Source organism: Onychostoma macrolepis, chromosome 04 (assembly GCF_012432095.1).
Source record: "Onychostoma macrolepis isolate SWU-2019 chromosome 04, ASM1243209v1, whole genome shotgun sequence".
NCBI lineage: Eukaryota > Metazoa > Chordata > Actinopteri > Cypriniformes > Cyprinidae > Onychostoma > Onychostoma macrolepis.
Window position 1 is genome coordinate 21914550 of NC_081158.1, and position 19113 is coordinate 21933662.

A 19113-nucleotide genomic window follows, 5' to 3' on the forward strand; every position below is an offset into this window, starting at 1 on the left:
CATCCTCTTCTTCCTCTTTCTTTATTTATGAAGCATTATTTAACAGTTTGTAGACCAAAGTGCTTTACAAAGCTTTACATTTTTGAGACACATGCAAAAATAATCACACCCATGAAAACATAACATTAAAAAAACGAATAAGCTGACTTTAAAGAGGGTTTTGGCTCACACATCTCAACTAATTCCATCGTCACTTTATCATTACTATCATATAACATTCATCAAAATTACCATCATCATCACATTACAACCATAACCATCCCCACCAAACGCCGTCACAACCAGTATTATCCTCAACACTACATCACCGTCACAGCCATCACCATCCTCCATCGCCACAATCACATCACATAACCATCACCATCACAACCAATATCATCCTCCTCATTCCCATAATCACATTACCATCACCATCATCACCAATATCACATAACATCCATCACCATTACATTCATAATCATCCACACCACTACGGTCATCGGCATATTCATCAGTACTACCATCAGCAGCAGCGCACCACAAACATTATAATTACAGTCTTAATTCCATAACGATCATCATCATTATCATCACTCTCAAATCATCATCAACATGCTCATTTCTGACTTGTGCTGCATGTGAGGCAGAGCGTCTCTTACCAGGTTTGAGTTGGTTGCGTTGGAATCGTCCTCGGGGAAAGGGATGTAGACAGCTAAGGCCACACAGTTTGCAAAAATAGTCATCAAAATGATGATTTCAAACGGTCTGATGAGTCAGTGTTAAAGAAAATGAGATTTGTTTCATACACAAGCAAAAGAAGAGTACACACACATACAGTACAGTACATGTTAAGTTGTATCAGTGCACAAGACAGTGTGTAAGAGTCCAGATCCTCTCTGCTCTTTTTTTTCCTCCACTCGAATCTTTTTTTCTTTTACTGTTAATAGCGAGGCCAAGCTCTTCAAAAACCTGGCCTTCATCAAGACAACGATCTTCACCCCCCTCCCATTTTCCTTCTCTCTCTCTTCCTCTCCTCCCTCTCTCTTTTCACTGGCCAAATTGTTTGTTTGGCTTTCAGTTCTGCTGGAAACGCAATCAAACTGTGTCATCATTTGTTACAGGAATGGATTTCTCCGAGATGGGTGTTGAGTCGCATGGCACGTGTCCTGAGGAGAAACAGATGTGTTCTTGTTTTTCTGGATGTTTCTCTTGTATCTGCTGTCTGGGCCTTGAGTTATGGCTCTCTGGGGTTAGTTCAGAATTACAGAGCCATAGACCCTGTAACCCATTTAGATAAACATGCTTGTAGATCAGTAGTTTGGGTCCCCAAGGGAGTAAAAACAGACTATTGCAGGCAGACCCAAACTGAATTTAATCTTTAAAGGTCTTACAAGGTTATAAATAACACTTCTATATATGAAACCCGCTTGACTGTGCATAATGTGAATGTGTGTGACCAAATGCGTGTTTGTAGGAGGGGTCAATATGTGTGTGCATTTGTATGTGCGCGTGTGGGAGGGGTGAATATTTGTGTGTGTGTGTGTGTGTGTGTGTGCATGGACCTGTTCAGCCTGTTGAAGAGGAGCTGTTGGCATGGCAACACAGCCAAAGACAGGAGAGATGGGCTCTGGAGTCTCTGGAGATACAGATCCAGTCAAGTGTGTGCAAGACTGAAGACACATGGATAGAACCGGCAAAACAGGAACTTTTATCAAATATCCCACCAAAATTAATGAGGGAAAATATTTCTCTGTCTCCACAGTTCAGTCGTTCCCTTGTGCCGGTTTGTGAATTTATGGGGAAATCTTTGATGATGTGATCAGTTCTTGGCTGAAGCTGTGAATGGGAGCCAGATCTCCTGTTTCCTGATGAATGAAGCATTTCACTCAACCAATCGATCCTCATTAACATATTTTCCTGATCAGGGGCCTATCGCTGTCTCTTGTGGGCAGAAACGATTACATAAAACCGTGAGAGAGAGGGGAAAAGAGAGGAAGGGGAAAAGGACGGGGGAACACACCGTCCTACAGTCTCCTGTAAAATTTCATTTGAGGGGTGCACTTGAATGACCACGAAAAAGTGTATTTACACCTGTAATGCAGCAAAGAGGGAATGACGGTCACGAGAATAACATATCATCTTGATGAAATGTTTTTTCTTCTTTTTTGAGGGCTTCTTTTATATTTTGGTACTGCTTCATGCAACACTGCATTTTTACAACTCAAAAATGCCACAGCACATCTGTCAAACACGCTGCCTGTAATAATAACAAACAGATCATACAACAGTTAATAACCATACCTATTCAGAAGCACAGCTGCGTATCAAAATATGAAAATAATACATTTATGGCCTGGAGTTCAATAATCTCAGCCTTTAAGTCAGCTACATCCTAAGTTTATGAGTAGTCTGTAACTGTAACACTGATTAATCAACATTCAGAAAACAACTGTATGCAGAAGCAACTCAATATGAGACATTTTTGGATGTCGCAGGAGGAATATGTCTGCCGTATTACAGATAAAATATAAGTATTTTCATAAGTATTGTGTGCTCTTCAGTGTGATTGCACTTTGAGGCCCTGCATCAGTATACTGGCTTGTCAGATTCAAACGTGCTCTTTCAAATGAAATATGTGGTGAATATATATAGTGTTCTGGGTCAGTAATATTTACATTTTTGAAATAAATTAATAGCTTTATTCAGCAAGGATGCATTCAGTTGATCAAATGTGACAGTAAAGATGTTTACATTGTCACAAAAGCATTGTTCTACTTCAAAAAATGCTGTTTTTTTAATCTTTCAATTCATCAAAGAACTCTGAAAACAACAGTATTCCACAAGATATTAAGCAGCACAATTGTTTTCAACATTAATAATAATAATAATATGAAATATTTCTTGAGCAGAAAATCAGCATATTTGAATGATTTTTGAAGAATCATGTGACACTGAAAACTTGAGTAATGGCTGATGAAAATATAGCTTTGCCATCGCATCATCATAGAAAACGTTAATTTTAATTTGAAATAATATTTCATAATCTATCTGTTTTTATTGCAGTCTTGGTGAGCATAAGAGACTTCTTTCAAAAACATTCAAAAATGTTACCGACCCCAAAACTTCAGTAAAGTAAAGGATACTTCCATTCCACGATACTGATGCATGCCCTGCGGATGGGGTTTTTAAGAGTGAGGCAGAGAAGGGCTCGGGGTGGGCGCGTGGAGGCAGTGCTGGCCTGTTTCTTGGGTTTGGTGTAGTGCTGGCGTTTGCGCTGTGTGGAGCTCGCAGTGGAGATCGGGGCTCCGGTGGTGCCCATCAGCTTGGCCTGCCGTGCCGCGTCGATGGCTGCCTGCCAGCTGATGGGGGCGCCAGGGGTGGGAATGTGTTCAGGTGCAAGACCCAGCACCCCACCCCCACCCCCCACACGCTCGTCCTCATTCAGACTGGGGACTGGAGCCAACGACGGACTGGAATAGTTGGAGCCTGTAGACGAAGAGAAGGAGACAGTGAATGAGAGAGTGTGAGAATGCGGAGTTCTGCGATGTTTGGTTCTGTATTAATAAAGGTTTTTTGATGTCATATTTAAAATAGAATTTTTTTAATCATACCTTCATTTACTTGGCAACATTTCTAATGCCTTTTAGGGTATATTTGAAAAGCCAAAAAAACTAAAGATTTTTTTGTTTTACCCTTGTCCCAGACCCAGATTTTCAGTCATTTAAGAGAGTTTATTTTACAGAAGTCCACAGGGACAACAAAGCCCAGTGCCAGATGGACAAGCGGTTATTAAAACAGTTTGTGTGCTTGTCACGTGTTGTGTACTTGTCCAGTCAATGTTATTAAGCTCGTAAATATGCAAATGAGACAGTCAAATCCATCCACAAATTGGTTTACAAATGTACAGTGTGAAATCTCAAAGCCTGGCAACCCAAGATTAAACACCCCTGGTATTTATGTGTAATAACTCCTGGGTAAACAATTTCAGGTGTGAAAAGCCAATTAATGTTCTTTTATATTTTATATATTGGCATTCCAATATAATCCTGGCCAATTGCAACAGCGTATTCATCACACATGGCAGCCCTGCAGGACTCATCTCCATCTGCAGTCCAAGAGCGTAAAATCCAAAGAGAACTGTCCTACTGAAGTGTGTGTGTGTGTGTGTCAGGAATGAGAGACAGAGTGAGATCACAGTAGTAAACCACAGAACTGAGAGTTTCTCCCATCTCTCCCCTTTCTCTATTTAATAAATGGTTCAGCCCACTGAATAAGCCAAAATCTGGATTAGTTTGAAATGTCATGTCAGAATGACATCAGTGAGTTTGTCTATGCTAAAATATTTTCTCCTATCCCCGTTTATTATGTAGTTTTTTTTTGTATGGTGATGCTAGTGGTGCAAAAATCACATACTTTAGATATCTTTTATATAGGAGAAAGTACTGGGTTTTGGTCATTAGGATTCAGTAAAATATGTTATGGGAGTAAGAAGAGAACTGGAGAGTTGCTGTCTGTGTTATCTAAGTGAGCTTTTCTCGATGACATGCGTACTCTCCTAAAGCACCATTTCTAATTACCGTAGTAAAGCCATGCTCTGGATAAAGGACTTTCAAAAGGAACAATCTCAGTTACTCATCCTAAAGTACCCACAATGGATTCACCCTCTTGAGAGATATAGTCTGACACTCATTTTTCCAAAAAGGGAGGTAAATTTGTTTTTTTGTCAGACAGAAATGAACATGCACAAAAGCAGAATCAAACAAAAAAAAAGCTACACACACACACATTCACATAAAGAAAAGACTAGGTGTCAAATATCAAATCCCGCATTCATTCACACAGATCAAATCTGGACCTCACTGAAAACTTTGTACAGTTTGAGCCATCAGCCACTAAAGCTGTTCGGTTTGGAATCCATACTGCTGATGGATGAACTGAGATTCAATCATATTCTGCAACTGCATCACCACAGACACCAGGGGATCCCCTTTCGCTCTGATCTGAGATCAGCAATGGGCTTCTCTCAGTGTTTTTCACTTTAAAAAAAGGAACATTCACATTGTATTTTAACTAGCAGCTTCAAACTTGTGAACAGTACAATGTACTATATAACACATATAATGTGAACAAATGGATGACTGTAAACTATTACTGAATGAGCAAGAAACAGGCTGAAACAAATGGGGAGGGACTAAATGAGCTAAGGGAGGGGCTGATATATATTGTGGAGGGGCTAACGGAGATTAGGCAGAGGATAACTATAGTTTGTTTCCAAATGATGGTGTTTTTTGACCATATGCCACCATTTTCACTCCAGCAACTAAGCAAACACACACATACCTCAGCATGTGTTAATCTAGCGCACTGCATGGATGAGTGTATTTTAACACCACAGTCACAGACACTCTCTCACATACTGTTTTATGAGTCAGCATCACCATTCATATATTCATCTCACCACACAAAAACACATACACCAGTTCACTCTCTCTCTGAGCTGTACAGTAAGAGCATTTTCACTGCTGGATGATTTGACCACGACCGTACAAGAGAATAAAACATTACTGCTTTGATTTCTACTAGTTAATCCTGCTCTGGTTTCTTTCGCAGCCAGGCAGTTTTGTCACAACACTAAGATAAAGACACCTGTTAAACGTTGTAAAAGAGGGTGTGCTCGACTTCAGCTTCGACTGATCGATGAGATTGGCTGCTTATAGAGACGTGAAGACAGACACTTTCTGCTTTCTATGGTGACGCTTGAGCAGCATTTGCATACTTTATCACAGATGAAGAGGATTAGATGCAATATTTGTCAAATACACAGACAACTGAGAAGGTTTTATGTAGCAACAGAAACACTTTTCATTCAATACTTTATGTACTGCTTAAAGGGGTCATGAACTTCCTTTGTTTTTTATTTTGTACTGTTCTCTGAGCTCCACTTATAATGTTATCAAGATTTTTACATCAAAAAACATCATAATTTAGAAGTAATAGTCTATTTTCTGTCCTGTTTTGACCCAAACAAAGGACCAAGTTCTTACTGACACGGTCTGGCACTTCATTAAAAATAAAGTTCATCGTCGGCGCCAATAGCCTCGTGGTTAGTGCGCTGACATATAGCACAACTGTGCTCACGGCGACCCGAGTTCGATTGCCGTCTCGAGGTCCTAGGCCGATCCTTCCCCCTCTCTCCACCCAATGCTTTCCTGTCTGCTCTCTACAACTGTCCTATCCAATAAAAGCATAAAAAGCCCCCCAAAAAAAATATTAAAAAAAAATAAAGTTCATCATATGAAAGTTTATGGTTTGGTTTCTCTGCATAGACCTGCGTTTGGTTATAGAGAGCAGATGGCTCAGTATGCTTACGAAACGCTCTTGCGGTACTTCATGCTACACATATTCGATGTTATACATTGATTGAACTGCGAAGTGTGATATAGTGTTGGGGTGGGGTTAAGAGCATACCATTGTTTGGGGGTGGGGTTTAAATGTATTAGTTCACATAGGCCATGTTCAAATATGCATACTTCCCTACCAAATGGCAGGCAGAAAACTATGAAAGCCCGTTTCCGCCACTGAATAAAAAACTAAAAAGGTCAGTTTAATAAAATTGTAATTTTTTCCCTCAGAATTGAGAGTTTATATCTCGCAGTTCTGACTTTATAACACAAATTATTGCATGAGATATGAACTAAATTCTGCAAAAATATCAGTCTTTTCTCCCCTCAGAATTTGACTTTATAACTTTGCGAGTTTATATTACACAATTCGGAGAAGAAAAAAAATCGCAATCGCGAGAAAAAAGTCTGAACTACAAGATACAAACTTTTTCTGAGGAAAAAAGTCAGAATTGCAAGATTATTCTGCCTTCATGGCAAATGTTAGTTTATTTCACAATTCTGAGTAAACAGGTCAGAATTGTGAATTTACATCTTGCAATTTAAAAAAAAAAACAATTTAAAAGTCAAAATTACCTTTTTTATTTTTTTATTCAGTATAACATCATAAAAATGTAGTAGGCCCAGTTTCTATTCTTGCTACACACATTCATACTATATAGAACATACTTTTTTTAATAATTGCTAAATAATTACTTTTCAAAAGAAGTACCTACTCAGAGTATGCAATTTCAGATGCAGCCATGATGTAACCAAACCTCTGACAGGCACAGCGAGTCTGAACCAACAGTACAGCTCATTCTGGCCAGGAACCGCTCAGTCAGCCAATAAAACATTTCTGACTGATTGTGGCAAATGAATAAGAAACTAGAGTACAAAGCAGAATATAAGCATGTTACCAATAGTCATTACTTCCAGTATCCAGTCAGTTTACTGCCTTTGTCATATATCCCACAACCACATTCTGGATATTGGTTTTCTGCAAAGCATGCACACCACATCTGAGAAAGAGCATATATAACACAAAACGGTGCAATTAGACAGTTTATCATCACTAGAAACAATGAACCACATGCTGACAGAAAATAAAACACATGCTTATTGTCATGAGATTATTATTCTTGCTTGCAAAAAACATTTTTTCGACATACACATGGACCATGCTAAGCAGTAAAATCTGACCCCTTGGCCTCTGCAAGCATTTTTGCAATCTATTCAAGGATCAAGAATCATTACAACCATTAATTATCCAATTATTAGAGAAATAAAGAAAATATTTTAATGGTGTGGCAGGAGTTAAGCCTTAAAACCTAGAAAAACATTATTTGCAAAAAGATCCAAACGCAGGAAGAGACACGGGACCCTGTGGACCCTAGAACACTGGCACACACACACACGCACGCAAGAGTATTAATAACATCCTTTTTAAAATTCATCTGCAGAGATACAAGGCCAGAATAACCCAGATTCATAGGGAGAAAGTGATGAGGAGGTAACAGAAAGCAAGAGCGGGAGAGAAGAAGTGACAGAGAGAGCGACAGACCTGTATCAACAGATCTTGCAACACATCTTGCTGAACTAAGTTTCCTTCATTCAGCTGAGACACGCTACACTCTAAACACTGATATGTATATTTATGAAGGGTTGTTTAAAAGCATTGAGAGAGAAAGGAATTGGCACGTCATGTTTTAGTATCAGTCAAGTTTTGGACCGGTTTGCCCCTGCTGGTAGATGCTGGAACTACAACATTCTGCATCTTCTCCATTGATGGCCATTCAGAAGCTGTCATTGGTGTTACTTAGTATTATTTATAAACTATTATAGTATTAATTCATATTTTGGATTAGCTCTTATTTGTATGTTTTCAGTTTTTAGATTTTAGTTTCATCTTTAGTTTATTCAATTTCAATAATTACGTTATATGCTTTTGCCTTTTTTAATATTCTGTTTAACTTTTTTTCAGTTTTTAGTACTTCATCTTAAACTTATTTTATTTCAGTCAGTTGCCACTCAATTAAGTTTGTAAAGGTTTTCATTGAATGCTTCATTTTAAATTTATATTAATTAACAAAGTTATTTATTTATTTTTTAAGTTTTCATTGCAATTAACAATAGCAACACTAGTTGCCATTTATTTTGACATAATACAGTATTTAAAAATAAGCTGTTTCCATCTTTCTGGAGTGCTCTTTAAAGTGTGAAATGGACTGATTTTCCCCTGTCTGCTGCTTTGTTTGACGTCACCCCTCAAGATAGTCGCTATAGTGAAGGGTATGTAATTTCCCTACGGCTCCAGAATGATTAGTCACATGACATTTATGGTTCTGACGATTGTCTCGAAAAAAAAACGAATGGAGGTCAAGTACTTCTGTGCAGGTCTTGTGCCAGCTGAGAAACCAGCACTGAGGTTAATGGAAGTATTAATATAAATAATTTTAATGTATCAAAATACATAAATGTGGAACAAAGCCCTTTATAGTGAGGGTGAGCTGGGCATCATAAAAGTTTCATTTTGACTTTATGTGTGCTCGGTTAATGTGGCACTGAGTCATCGCTTGATGATGTCACACATGCAGCAGTGAGCTGTAAAGCACGAAATACTCGCTGTTCGTGACTCAGCAGGGAATTGTGGGAAATGGAGTCATATGTCGATGATGCTCTGAAGCCACAAATCTAAAATAAATAAATCATTGAAAAAAGACCCAACTACTACAGAAGAAAATTAACCAATGACGAGATGCACACAGTTCTTTGGCCACCTCGATTTTCTGTCCCTCTGTATCACACACACACACACACACACACACAGAGATCAAAGAGTAAGACAGTGAGTGTTTGCTGGAGAAAGATACAGGCAAAACCCAACACTACAGCACTGCTTATGTTAGAATGCCGTGTGTGTGTGTGGCGTGAGTGGGCGTGGCACACTGAAGGTGTCATCCATTACCATCTGTTCAATTACATCACTGTTATCAAAGCCAGCCAATCAGATCAAGCTGCTCAGTCACGCTTCACTGGTCCCTCAGCCATAGCGCATATACACACACACCCCTAAACATGACCAAAACCTTAACAAAGCTGGGCGCCAACACCAACATAATGTTTACATGCCCTAGGATGTGTTCTCACATAATTAGCCGTCATTCAACATTAACACACACGCGCACACCTGAGGCATACAGACACACACAATCACACACCTGAGACGTACACACGCTGATAAACCTGAGACATAGACGCATACACGCACACCTGAGATACCAACATAAACACACACACACACAGGACAGCATAACAGTGGTGCACAGCAGCAACAAAGCTATTCAGCCTCTAAAAACCAACTGACTGAGATGTCAAAATAAAAAATTAAATAAAATAAAATTATTATGATTATGATGATCATTATTATTTAGTCATTATTCTTTGGAAGCTGTTAATATATTATATTATATATTATATTATATTCACATCAAAAAGTAACATGATTTGAGGTATCATCCATGTCTGTATAACAAATGCATGGGATTAAATAAATAAATACATACATAAACAAACAAACAAATAAATAAATGCTGATTAGTATAATTATTATTGAAATATATAATATAATATAATATAATATAATATAATATAATATAATATAATATAATATAATATAATATAATATAATATAATATAATATAATATAATATAATATAATATAATGCTGACTTCAATTTATCTGCCAAATTGTAATGGCCATGTTTTTCTAGTAATGGTACCATCACATTCTGCTCTTTTATCTACAAGCTACAAAAAATAAAGTGCGTGTTTCTAAGTAAAAAGTGATGTTGACTTAACTTAAAAAAATTGAGGAAACCCATTGCCTTAAAATTATTAAGTAAATAATATTATAATTTTTTTAAAGTTAAGTGAACTTGACAATTCTAATTTATTATTATTATTTTCTTAATAATTTTAAGGCAACAGGTTTCCTAAATTTGTTTAAGTTAAGTCAATTTATCACTTTTTACAGTGTATACAGCTAATAAACAAGCCTAGTATCAGTTGAACGCTGAACGGAACAGTTTTAACGCAAACCTCTCAATGTTGCACTAACAGACCGACACACAAATATATAGGCAGCACTGTATCCTAATCATGCTGCTCCACATTATATATTACACATGAAACATGTTCTGATCAGCTGTAATTGTGTCGTGTCACACAGTCTTTCTGCTTTTAGTGTGAACAGGCAAATTCCTCATCGCTGGAAACTAGTTGTCCTGTGTCTAGTTAGGTCATGTTGTAAGCAGTCCTCCTAAAGTACTACTCAAGGTTTTCACTAAAAACAGCAACAAGCATTCAGTAAATAGTTCCATTTCTTACAATGGGTTTACTGCGATGAGGTTAAACAAGGTATTTGCACTACAGTGAGTGTGGTTATATAAGCAAACATATAACTCCTCCTTCCCTTTCTCTTTCTTTCTTGGTGTTATGTTTTCTATTCTTTCCATCCGTTCCCGATGTCCTGAAACAAGACTGCTCACAAACATTTAGACTACAGGACCAGGAGATAAGGTCACAGTCCAGTTATTTTAAGAAACAGACATCAGTCACTATGGAGTTCAAAGCATGTCTGTTTAATATTGGTCATCAACACACACACATAGGTAGGTGCCAGAGAATGAGGGATTCCAGAGAGATGGCAGTGAGATTGTAGCTTAGACTCAAACACGTCCACCATGAAATTTAAACACACTTTCATACAGAGCAGCAAATATGTAATGGGACAAAAACAAAACCCATCATGATTTTGCTCCTTGCATTTTTGTGTTTGTGTCGAAAATGTGTTGCTACACAGATTTCTAGTGTTACAACAATAAAAGAAAGCAATATTGTTCAATGTCCAATTCATTCTAAATCAATTTTTTGCCTGTTTTATCCTACACCAGGCGAAGATCAGCTTAGAAAAGTACGATTTGATTCGATTTATCATGGCTATAGCATGAACATGTGGGATGTACTTATGTTTCAGTAACTCTAAAAGTTTAGCAAAGGTCACAAAGTAGTCAGAATGCAATAAAATAATGTCATAAGTCATAGTTCCATCCACTTATTTATTTTTGCCATTTTTGCATTATTACAGGACAGTGTAGAGATAACAGGAAGCGAAGTGAGAGAGAGGGAGGGGGGCGGGATCGAAAAGGTCCTCTAGCCAGGATTCGAACTCGGGACACCGGGACATATAGCACAATGGCGCTATATATGGCGTGTGCTGCCCATGAGGCTATCGGTGCCGACCCTTCCACTTAGTTTTATGCGAATTTTGGGATATTGCATTAAAAAACACTGCATGGAAATGCCAAGTAGCCCATAAATTCTAAAACCGAATAGGATACATTTTTTATCCAACAAAAATACATGCACATAGAAACATTTACCGAATAAATTCTTCATTGTGCATCAAAAAAGTCATGTGACTTTGCCTCCACTGCACTAATTAGTACACCGATCTCATCGCACACCATGTCAAATGTTATTTTAATCATTTTTACATGTTTGAGCCAAAGTCCGTCATCAAAATTATTTGGTAATCGCCTCTCAACTGTCTCACACAATTACGTTCCCAGACATAAGATATCCAAGTGCAAGATAACATGATATTAGAAATGTAGCTAAATTAAAAATCCGATTACAACAAAACTCAACAGAGATTGCACCTTTAAAAATTACAAGCAGAAGTGCCTTTAAAAACATTCCCGAAAATTGCAGTAAAATTTTAACACTGTTTGAATTGATTTATGGTCATCGCTTACACCAGCAAGAGTCAGACTATTGTTTTTATAGTTGAAATCATTTATTCATTTATAGTTTTTCAAATAGTTGCCAGCCAACTGGCCAGGAACTCTGCATTTACTAGCCAAAGCCAGTTTTTACTCGCAATTGGCACTTGGCGAGTGTTAATTTTAGACCCTATACTTAATCATTTTTGTTTATTTGATGCCCCATGGCTTAACAGGACTTTATATGAACTACTGCTTTCACAATAAAAAAAGACCCAAAAACTGGAATGGAAACTGGAAAATTGGCACTTGATACTGAACTAAACTTGATTCCAACCCAAACCACAAATCTGCATTCACAGACTGCTTCATATATATTGGACACATATAGGCATGCCGTCATGAGGCCCTCATACGCAGAGTAAAATGTTCCATCGTGATGCAGTCTGGCCTGTTTAAATCCAACCAAAGTGCAGATGGTTTTCATGGAATTCGATGCTTCTAGAAGGAAAGTCAAGACATGAATGAGAGTCCTGGAATTCTGAACTGGAATTTGGCCCAGAGTACGCAGAGGGATTCGGTAATCTCCGTCACGAAAAGAGCCTCGCAGCACAAACCCCGCTGGTCCAGATTAACGCTGCGTTTAACTCGGAGCATTAATGCTGATCCGTACGGCCACGTTTCTCTCCTAAACCCTCACACACACACACACACACATTCAGAGAGACTTTATCTCATCTTCATCTCTCTAGTTCTGTCTGTGCTTTCTCCCTTTTTCTCTTAATTTATGCCTGTGTGTGTAACAGCTAAATATGAACTCTCTTTAATAATGTATAACTTACTGAATAATATATAACTCATCAGACCATCTCTTTTGCTCTCTCTCTCTCTCTCCTTCCTCCACTGCCAATATCACTCCATCTCTCTCCTCTTTATCCGTTCAATCCAACTCATGCACCCTACCTCTTCCTGTCTTTTTCTAAACATCTTTCCCCTCTTCTCCTCTGTATTCAGAAAGGCAAGAGATGATCTGCAAAGATGGCAGTATCTGTGAGTTTTGAACTAGTAACTTGTAAGTGAGTTTGATCAAGGTTGGAGCTAAACTTTGCAGGAAAGTGGACCTTGAGGGCCAAAGTTAAGAACCCCTGGTTTAGACTTTTTTTTAACCCTCAATGGTACAGAAGGAAGTGATTGTAAAAATGTTCAAAGGTTCCACCATTGTTTTTTCTTCAAGTCTAGTTGTCTTTCATGAAGAACTTCTTGACTTACTGTAGATATGCAGGTAAGTGCTGTACTTGAGTGCTGATGAACAAACACTATTTAAAGGGATAGTTCACCCAAAAATTCAAATTTTGTCATTAATTACTCGACTTGTCAAAGTCTGACACGGAAGAGAAGAAATTGTTGAATAAAGTTCTTATTTTTGCTTTCTTTGTACGCAAAAAGTATTCTCGCAGCTTCATAAAATTAAGGTTAAATCACTGAGTCACATGGACTATTTTAATGATGTCCTTACTACCTTTCTGGGCCTTGAATGTGTCAGTTGCCTTGCTGTCTATGCCAAGTCAGAAAGCTCTCGGATTTCATCAAAAATATCTTAATTTGTGTTACGAAGATGAACGAAGGTCTTACGGCTTTGGAACAAGTAATTAATGACAGAAGTTTCATTTTTGGGTGAACTATCCCTTTAAGACCTGTTCACACAAAGAACACTAACTATAACAATAACTATAATATTTTTTAATTCTAATTCTAACAAGGTTTCATTTTCATTCTGTGAGAATGGGGAACTCCACACCACAACTATAATGTTAATGACACAACGGAATGTTTTTATTGAAATTACTTTTTTTTTTTTTGTCCCAACCGATGAATGATAAAAACATTGACTGCCAATCAGAATGCTCCCAACTTTAAAGAGTTTAAGCTTTTAAAGCTTTTAAATGACGATGTAATTGCAGCGCACTTATAATAAACAGAACATTATCCTGCATTGAGGTTATTGCTTTGGTGTGAACGGGACTTTATACTTGACAAGAACTTCCCAGCTCACAGTTCTCCACCAACTTTTCAAATGTGATGGCTCCCCAGCACCTCAGGTCTCATGGGATATAAAGTATCCACCGTTTGTTCTTCTGAATCTCATCTGAGGCATCCTGGTACTGTCCGCCCATAGTTTGCTTACCATATCATAATCACACTAAATATTCAACATCCTGCTTACATGCTCTGCTGCTAGCAAACTGTGTAGAAGGGAAGTGTGCATATTTGGCCACCTGTAACAGGACTGTAACAGGAACTGGGTTGAGCTGACCTAAACTCTTTTCAGTTCTGAGATGTTATTAGCCAGTTTAACAGTCATCATCACACACAGGCACTCACGGCAGCACTCTGGAGGGCTAAAATAGGGAGAGAAGCAGAAAAAAAGGCCGGAGATGTAATTGGGTTCACATCTTTTCTTCAGGAGTGCATGAGTAGCTCTAATCTTCCTCCACTGCCCTAAACCAAGATTAGACAGACTCCTGAGACCACCACCTTCTCTCTTTCCCTCTCTCGTTCTCTCGCTTCATTCCAGCGCTCTGTTCTTCACCCAATCTGAAATAATTAACTGCTATAAGTGAAATTAATTACGTTAATTAGAACAGCCGAGTTATTTTGGGGTCCAAGAAGACGAAGAGGAAGGTTTGGGACCGCATTGACCCTTCTGCACACCTTGTGTGTAAATGTGTGTGTGTGTGTGTGTGTGTGTTAGAAGGGAAAGGTAAAAGGTCACATGAAAATGGGAGAAATGAGGTTGTGGAAAAAACTCCTAGTCATTTCTGATCATAAAAAAGGGTGATTCAAGCCTTTGCAGGGAAACTATGGGTCGTCTTTCCTCTGATATAACCCTCGGAAATGGTTCTTCCAAGATTTATTTCACAGAAAGGGTCAGATGGTTCTTTGAAAAACTACTTAGAGGAAGGTTCATCTATAAAATAAAAACTGACTGCCAGACTCACAGAGACGCCATCATTGACATCTGTTTCGCACACAAACCGCAGACAGGCACAGAGTCAAAAGCAACAGTGAAAGGAAAGCACAACAGACAAAAAAATGAGTGTGAGCTTGATAATTTTTCATCTCTGCCAGGCCTGAAATGACTTCTCTCTTGACCCTGAAGAGTCTTACCTCATTTCTCTGAGGTAGAACATTAGATGAAAGCCTAAGGGCTGCTTAAGGGTACAATGACAGGAAAAGCAAAGTAAACTTAGGTCAGGCTATAGAGCCCAGAGTCCTGTGTGTTTGATGCCACTGCTGCTTCGCACATGCTGCTGTTTTAAATGCAGCATTAAACAGCATTTGCAAGACATTTAAATAATGTTATCTATGACTGAAGCAAACAAACTTTTTAGCATAAAATAAAATGTAAAGTCAGCGTGAACTGGAAATTCATCCATTCTAAATGCTTCTTAATGATCTTATTATAAACAATTCATCTATGCATGTTTAATTTCTTTGTTTTTGTCCCCATAATTTTTAATAAAATGCCATAACTTGATCTTCCAGTGAAACGACAGACTTCTCTAATCTCCAATTATTTAGTCTACTGATGCGCCACCACTTTCTTACAAAAGACTGCAAGATAACATTCAGCTGAGCCTCCAACAACTGAAATAATTTAAATAAGTACCGAAATAAGTCCTATGGGGACCAATATGGACAAAATTATACTTCTGTTACATTTTATTGAATAACTATGTTTTTTTCAACTACTATGTTTAGTTTGCTTTGGAGGACAAAAATATTTTGGATAAGATTTTGTGAACCATAGGAACAAAACTCTTGGAACGCTTGTCCAATTAAATTAGTGGACAAGAACTAACTGTATGAATTCATAATGGATATTTTAATTTCGGCAGCAAATGTGATGTACACCTAATTGCTGAAAATGGCTTTTTAAAGTCATCTTAAATATTATGTATTAAATATATAAGGGTAATATAATATAATATAATATAATATACATTTACAATGTAATATAATAATATAGGGTTTTTTTTTTTGGTTTTTAATGAATCATGCACAAGAAAGTTTTAATAAGAAATAAAATAGAGTAAAGAGTAAAACTGATTTAATGTTGTCTTTAAAAAAGTGAAAATGAACCGCAACTGTTGAATATTCAGGACAAGCCAAGGGTATGCTGGGAAAGACATTTACATCATTAGAATGATTTTACAACCAGGACCAGTGTGTTCATAGCAGGTAAGGGGGCCCAAAGACCCTCAGCACCATCTGCCTGAGACATCAACCGCTCTGAGGTCAGAACCTACGTGTCTCATATCACATTTTACAAGACCACTGCTGAGATTTAGGGATAAAAGATAACACTTAAAATGAAGCAGTACATTTCTGAGAGAAAGCAGAGAGGTTTAACATGAGATTACACCCACAAAGCTGCTTGGCACCTCCAAAAGGTGAGCAGGATACTGAAAGAGTGAAAGCTGAAGCTGACAATAGGAAAATGAATCTGCACCTCTCTCTCTCGCTCTTATTCATATTCCTGTAGCGTGCTCCCTCTTGCTCCCTGTACTTATAGTGAGTCTGAACCAGGCCGGTCCTCCATCTCTCTTATGCTGGCACTGAGACAGGAGAGCCCACAGTGTATCTGTAATGAATACAAATCCCAATACATTACTTCTGGCTACGGCCCAGCCCCAGCGCTCAACCACTTCCTGTTCCCCAGTGATCAAACTGCCGACTGTATTAATCAGAGGTGTTAAACTGAGGTTTGTGTCCTGTTGGAATGTGCAACTGGATCCCTCATCAGAGCAGAGACATCCAGTATGGCTCAAATACAATGGTTATTCATCCGTTCTGGACAGAATTCTGGTTCTGATTTAAAGGAGAATGAGCCAACCAGACATTTACGACATGCCTTGGTATTTAGGCTCAAATATGACGGCAGCAATGATCCACTACAACTCCAAAAAGAAGAGGAAAAAAAACGTCACTGAACAGGATCTCTAAACTTTCTCAAAATCTCAACACTGGATCTCTAAAATCTCAAAACTGATTATAGGTCAACTGAATAGTTTATCTTTAAATAAACAACACCATATCCGGGCTTTAGGGTGAGATAATGCTGTGCTGACACTGCCTTAAATCCTGTTTTTCTAACCAGGTCATTAATTGTATGTGGTGTAAATAAATCCTATTTTGTCCCGTTTACTTTCCTCTGTTTTCCACCTGTCCCCAGTATTGCTTTGCACTCTGTAAATGTACTACTGACAGCTTCAACAAATGAACCCAAAAATAACTAAATTAATCAGCTATGACATCAATTTCTAGATGTGACACATTTTAGGGGAAATTAAACAAGTCTCAATTGATTTGAACAGTTGATTTGAGATCGTATGTTTTATCATCATATCCAGCTTCTCCACTCTTATGCTCCAACCATCTAAGACAAAACAATTCAGTCTGAAATCAAATATGTGACTATAGGTATTTAATAAACGTTCAATAGTAGCTCCTGATTTACAGATAGATAGCTAATTTAGCCTTTACATCGATCGCTATACATATAAGTAATGTTTATTACAAGCTGTAAAATTGGTTATGTAACATTTTATTTAAGTCATTTTGGTGCAACCTCAATCTATTTTCGCTCGTTTCAAACATATTAGCTGATTAAATCCAAAACTCAGCTGCAACTGCACTAGACAAAACCTTCTCCCGATCCAAAATCTGATCCAAGCAACTTTTTTTCAACACATCACAAGGTCCAAAAGGCGCCGCATACAAAGAATGACCCTTTTAACAGCTTGTTCATAGAAATCAATCAAGTCTTGGAGAGTTCTCCATCTCTGTTAAGCCGAAAGCAGCACAGGGATGACAGCAGTGGAAGTAGTCCAAATGCTTGCTTATCTCACATTTGTCTTTTCAGCGATGTAAGCATCTCATTTGTGGTTTTCATAATGACAGACCCTTTATCCAAAACCATTTAAACAACACACCGAGTACAAAGAGAGACAATGCGTTTGCGAAAAAAGGAAAAGGAGGTTTATTCTTTGGAAACCTGCCCCCTATTCATTATCTGAGAAGTATTACATCCCCACCAAATCCAACAGTAATCCTGGATTCAGCAGTAGAACCGAAGTTCATCAGGCATAAAACACGCCTACATTTCCTCCTGGGCCAACCTTCCACTGCACCTGAAGGGCACCTTGAGGAGATTCAAGCATTTCATTAGCAGGCCACATTTCTTCTACACCTAATTACAACACAGCAAATTGTGCTCTGGGATAATGCATTTCCACTCAAAATGCATTCAAATAATTAATCAATTAATCACCTGCCTACTAACAACAGGTTTAACATACACGCAATTATGGCCACACGCTAATTATCACCACTACCCAGAGCCCATACGTCTATAATCAGATAAGAGTCATGCACTTGTGTGTCTGTATGCGCAGCTGCATAAACAGAAATACAATAAGATCAAACCCGCCAATAATACACATGGAGAACTATATTACATGATTAGCCAGGTTGCAGATGCTTCAAATCTTCTTCTCACTGAAATGCTCAAGAAAATAAATAATAATTTTGTGGCATTTAGTCTGTGTCTGTAGCTTTAAGACTATATGAGTACCAATCATTGACAAAATAAACTGTTAGCGTATATTTATGCTATAATATACAGTATAGCATATATATATATATATTTTATTTATTTATTTATTTATTTATTTTTATTATTATTATAAAATGTCCCTAGCTCCCCACAGCAATACCAATTAGCAAATCAAGGTTTTAGCAGGACTGGTCTACGACAAATGTCTTTTCATAACTTCCTTTTTCAATAGGCAACGCATTAGTACGGGAAAGAAAATTGCATTAATCCATTTGATTTCAAAGGGTCCATTAAATACTGAATACTGGAAAGAACATTCAACTTGATAAACCGTATTTTCCAAACCCCT

General features: G+C 37.8%; 1 protein-coding gene across 21 annotated transcripts in view; it reads right to left on the reverse strand.

Annotated features, from left to right (window-relative positions):
- The window catches only part of cacna1c (calcium channel, voltage-dependent, L type, alpha 1C subunit), a 130169-nt gene that overhangs the window by 87571 nt on the left and 23485 nt on the right, over positions 1 to 19113 (reverse strand). For all 21 annotated transcript variants that reach the window (XM_058773137.1, XM_058773134.1, XM_058773133.1 and 18 more), the window contains exons 2-3: positions 3123 to 3465; positions 639 to 744 (exon numbers count right to left, since the gene is read on the reverse strand). In XM_058773137.1, coding sequence (XP_058629120.1) covers positions 639 to 744; positions 3123 to 3465 — 449 coding nt within the window. The remainder of the gene's footprint in view (positions 1 to 638; positions 745 to 3122; positions 3466 to 19113) is intronic.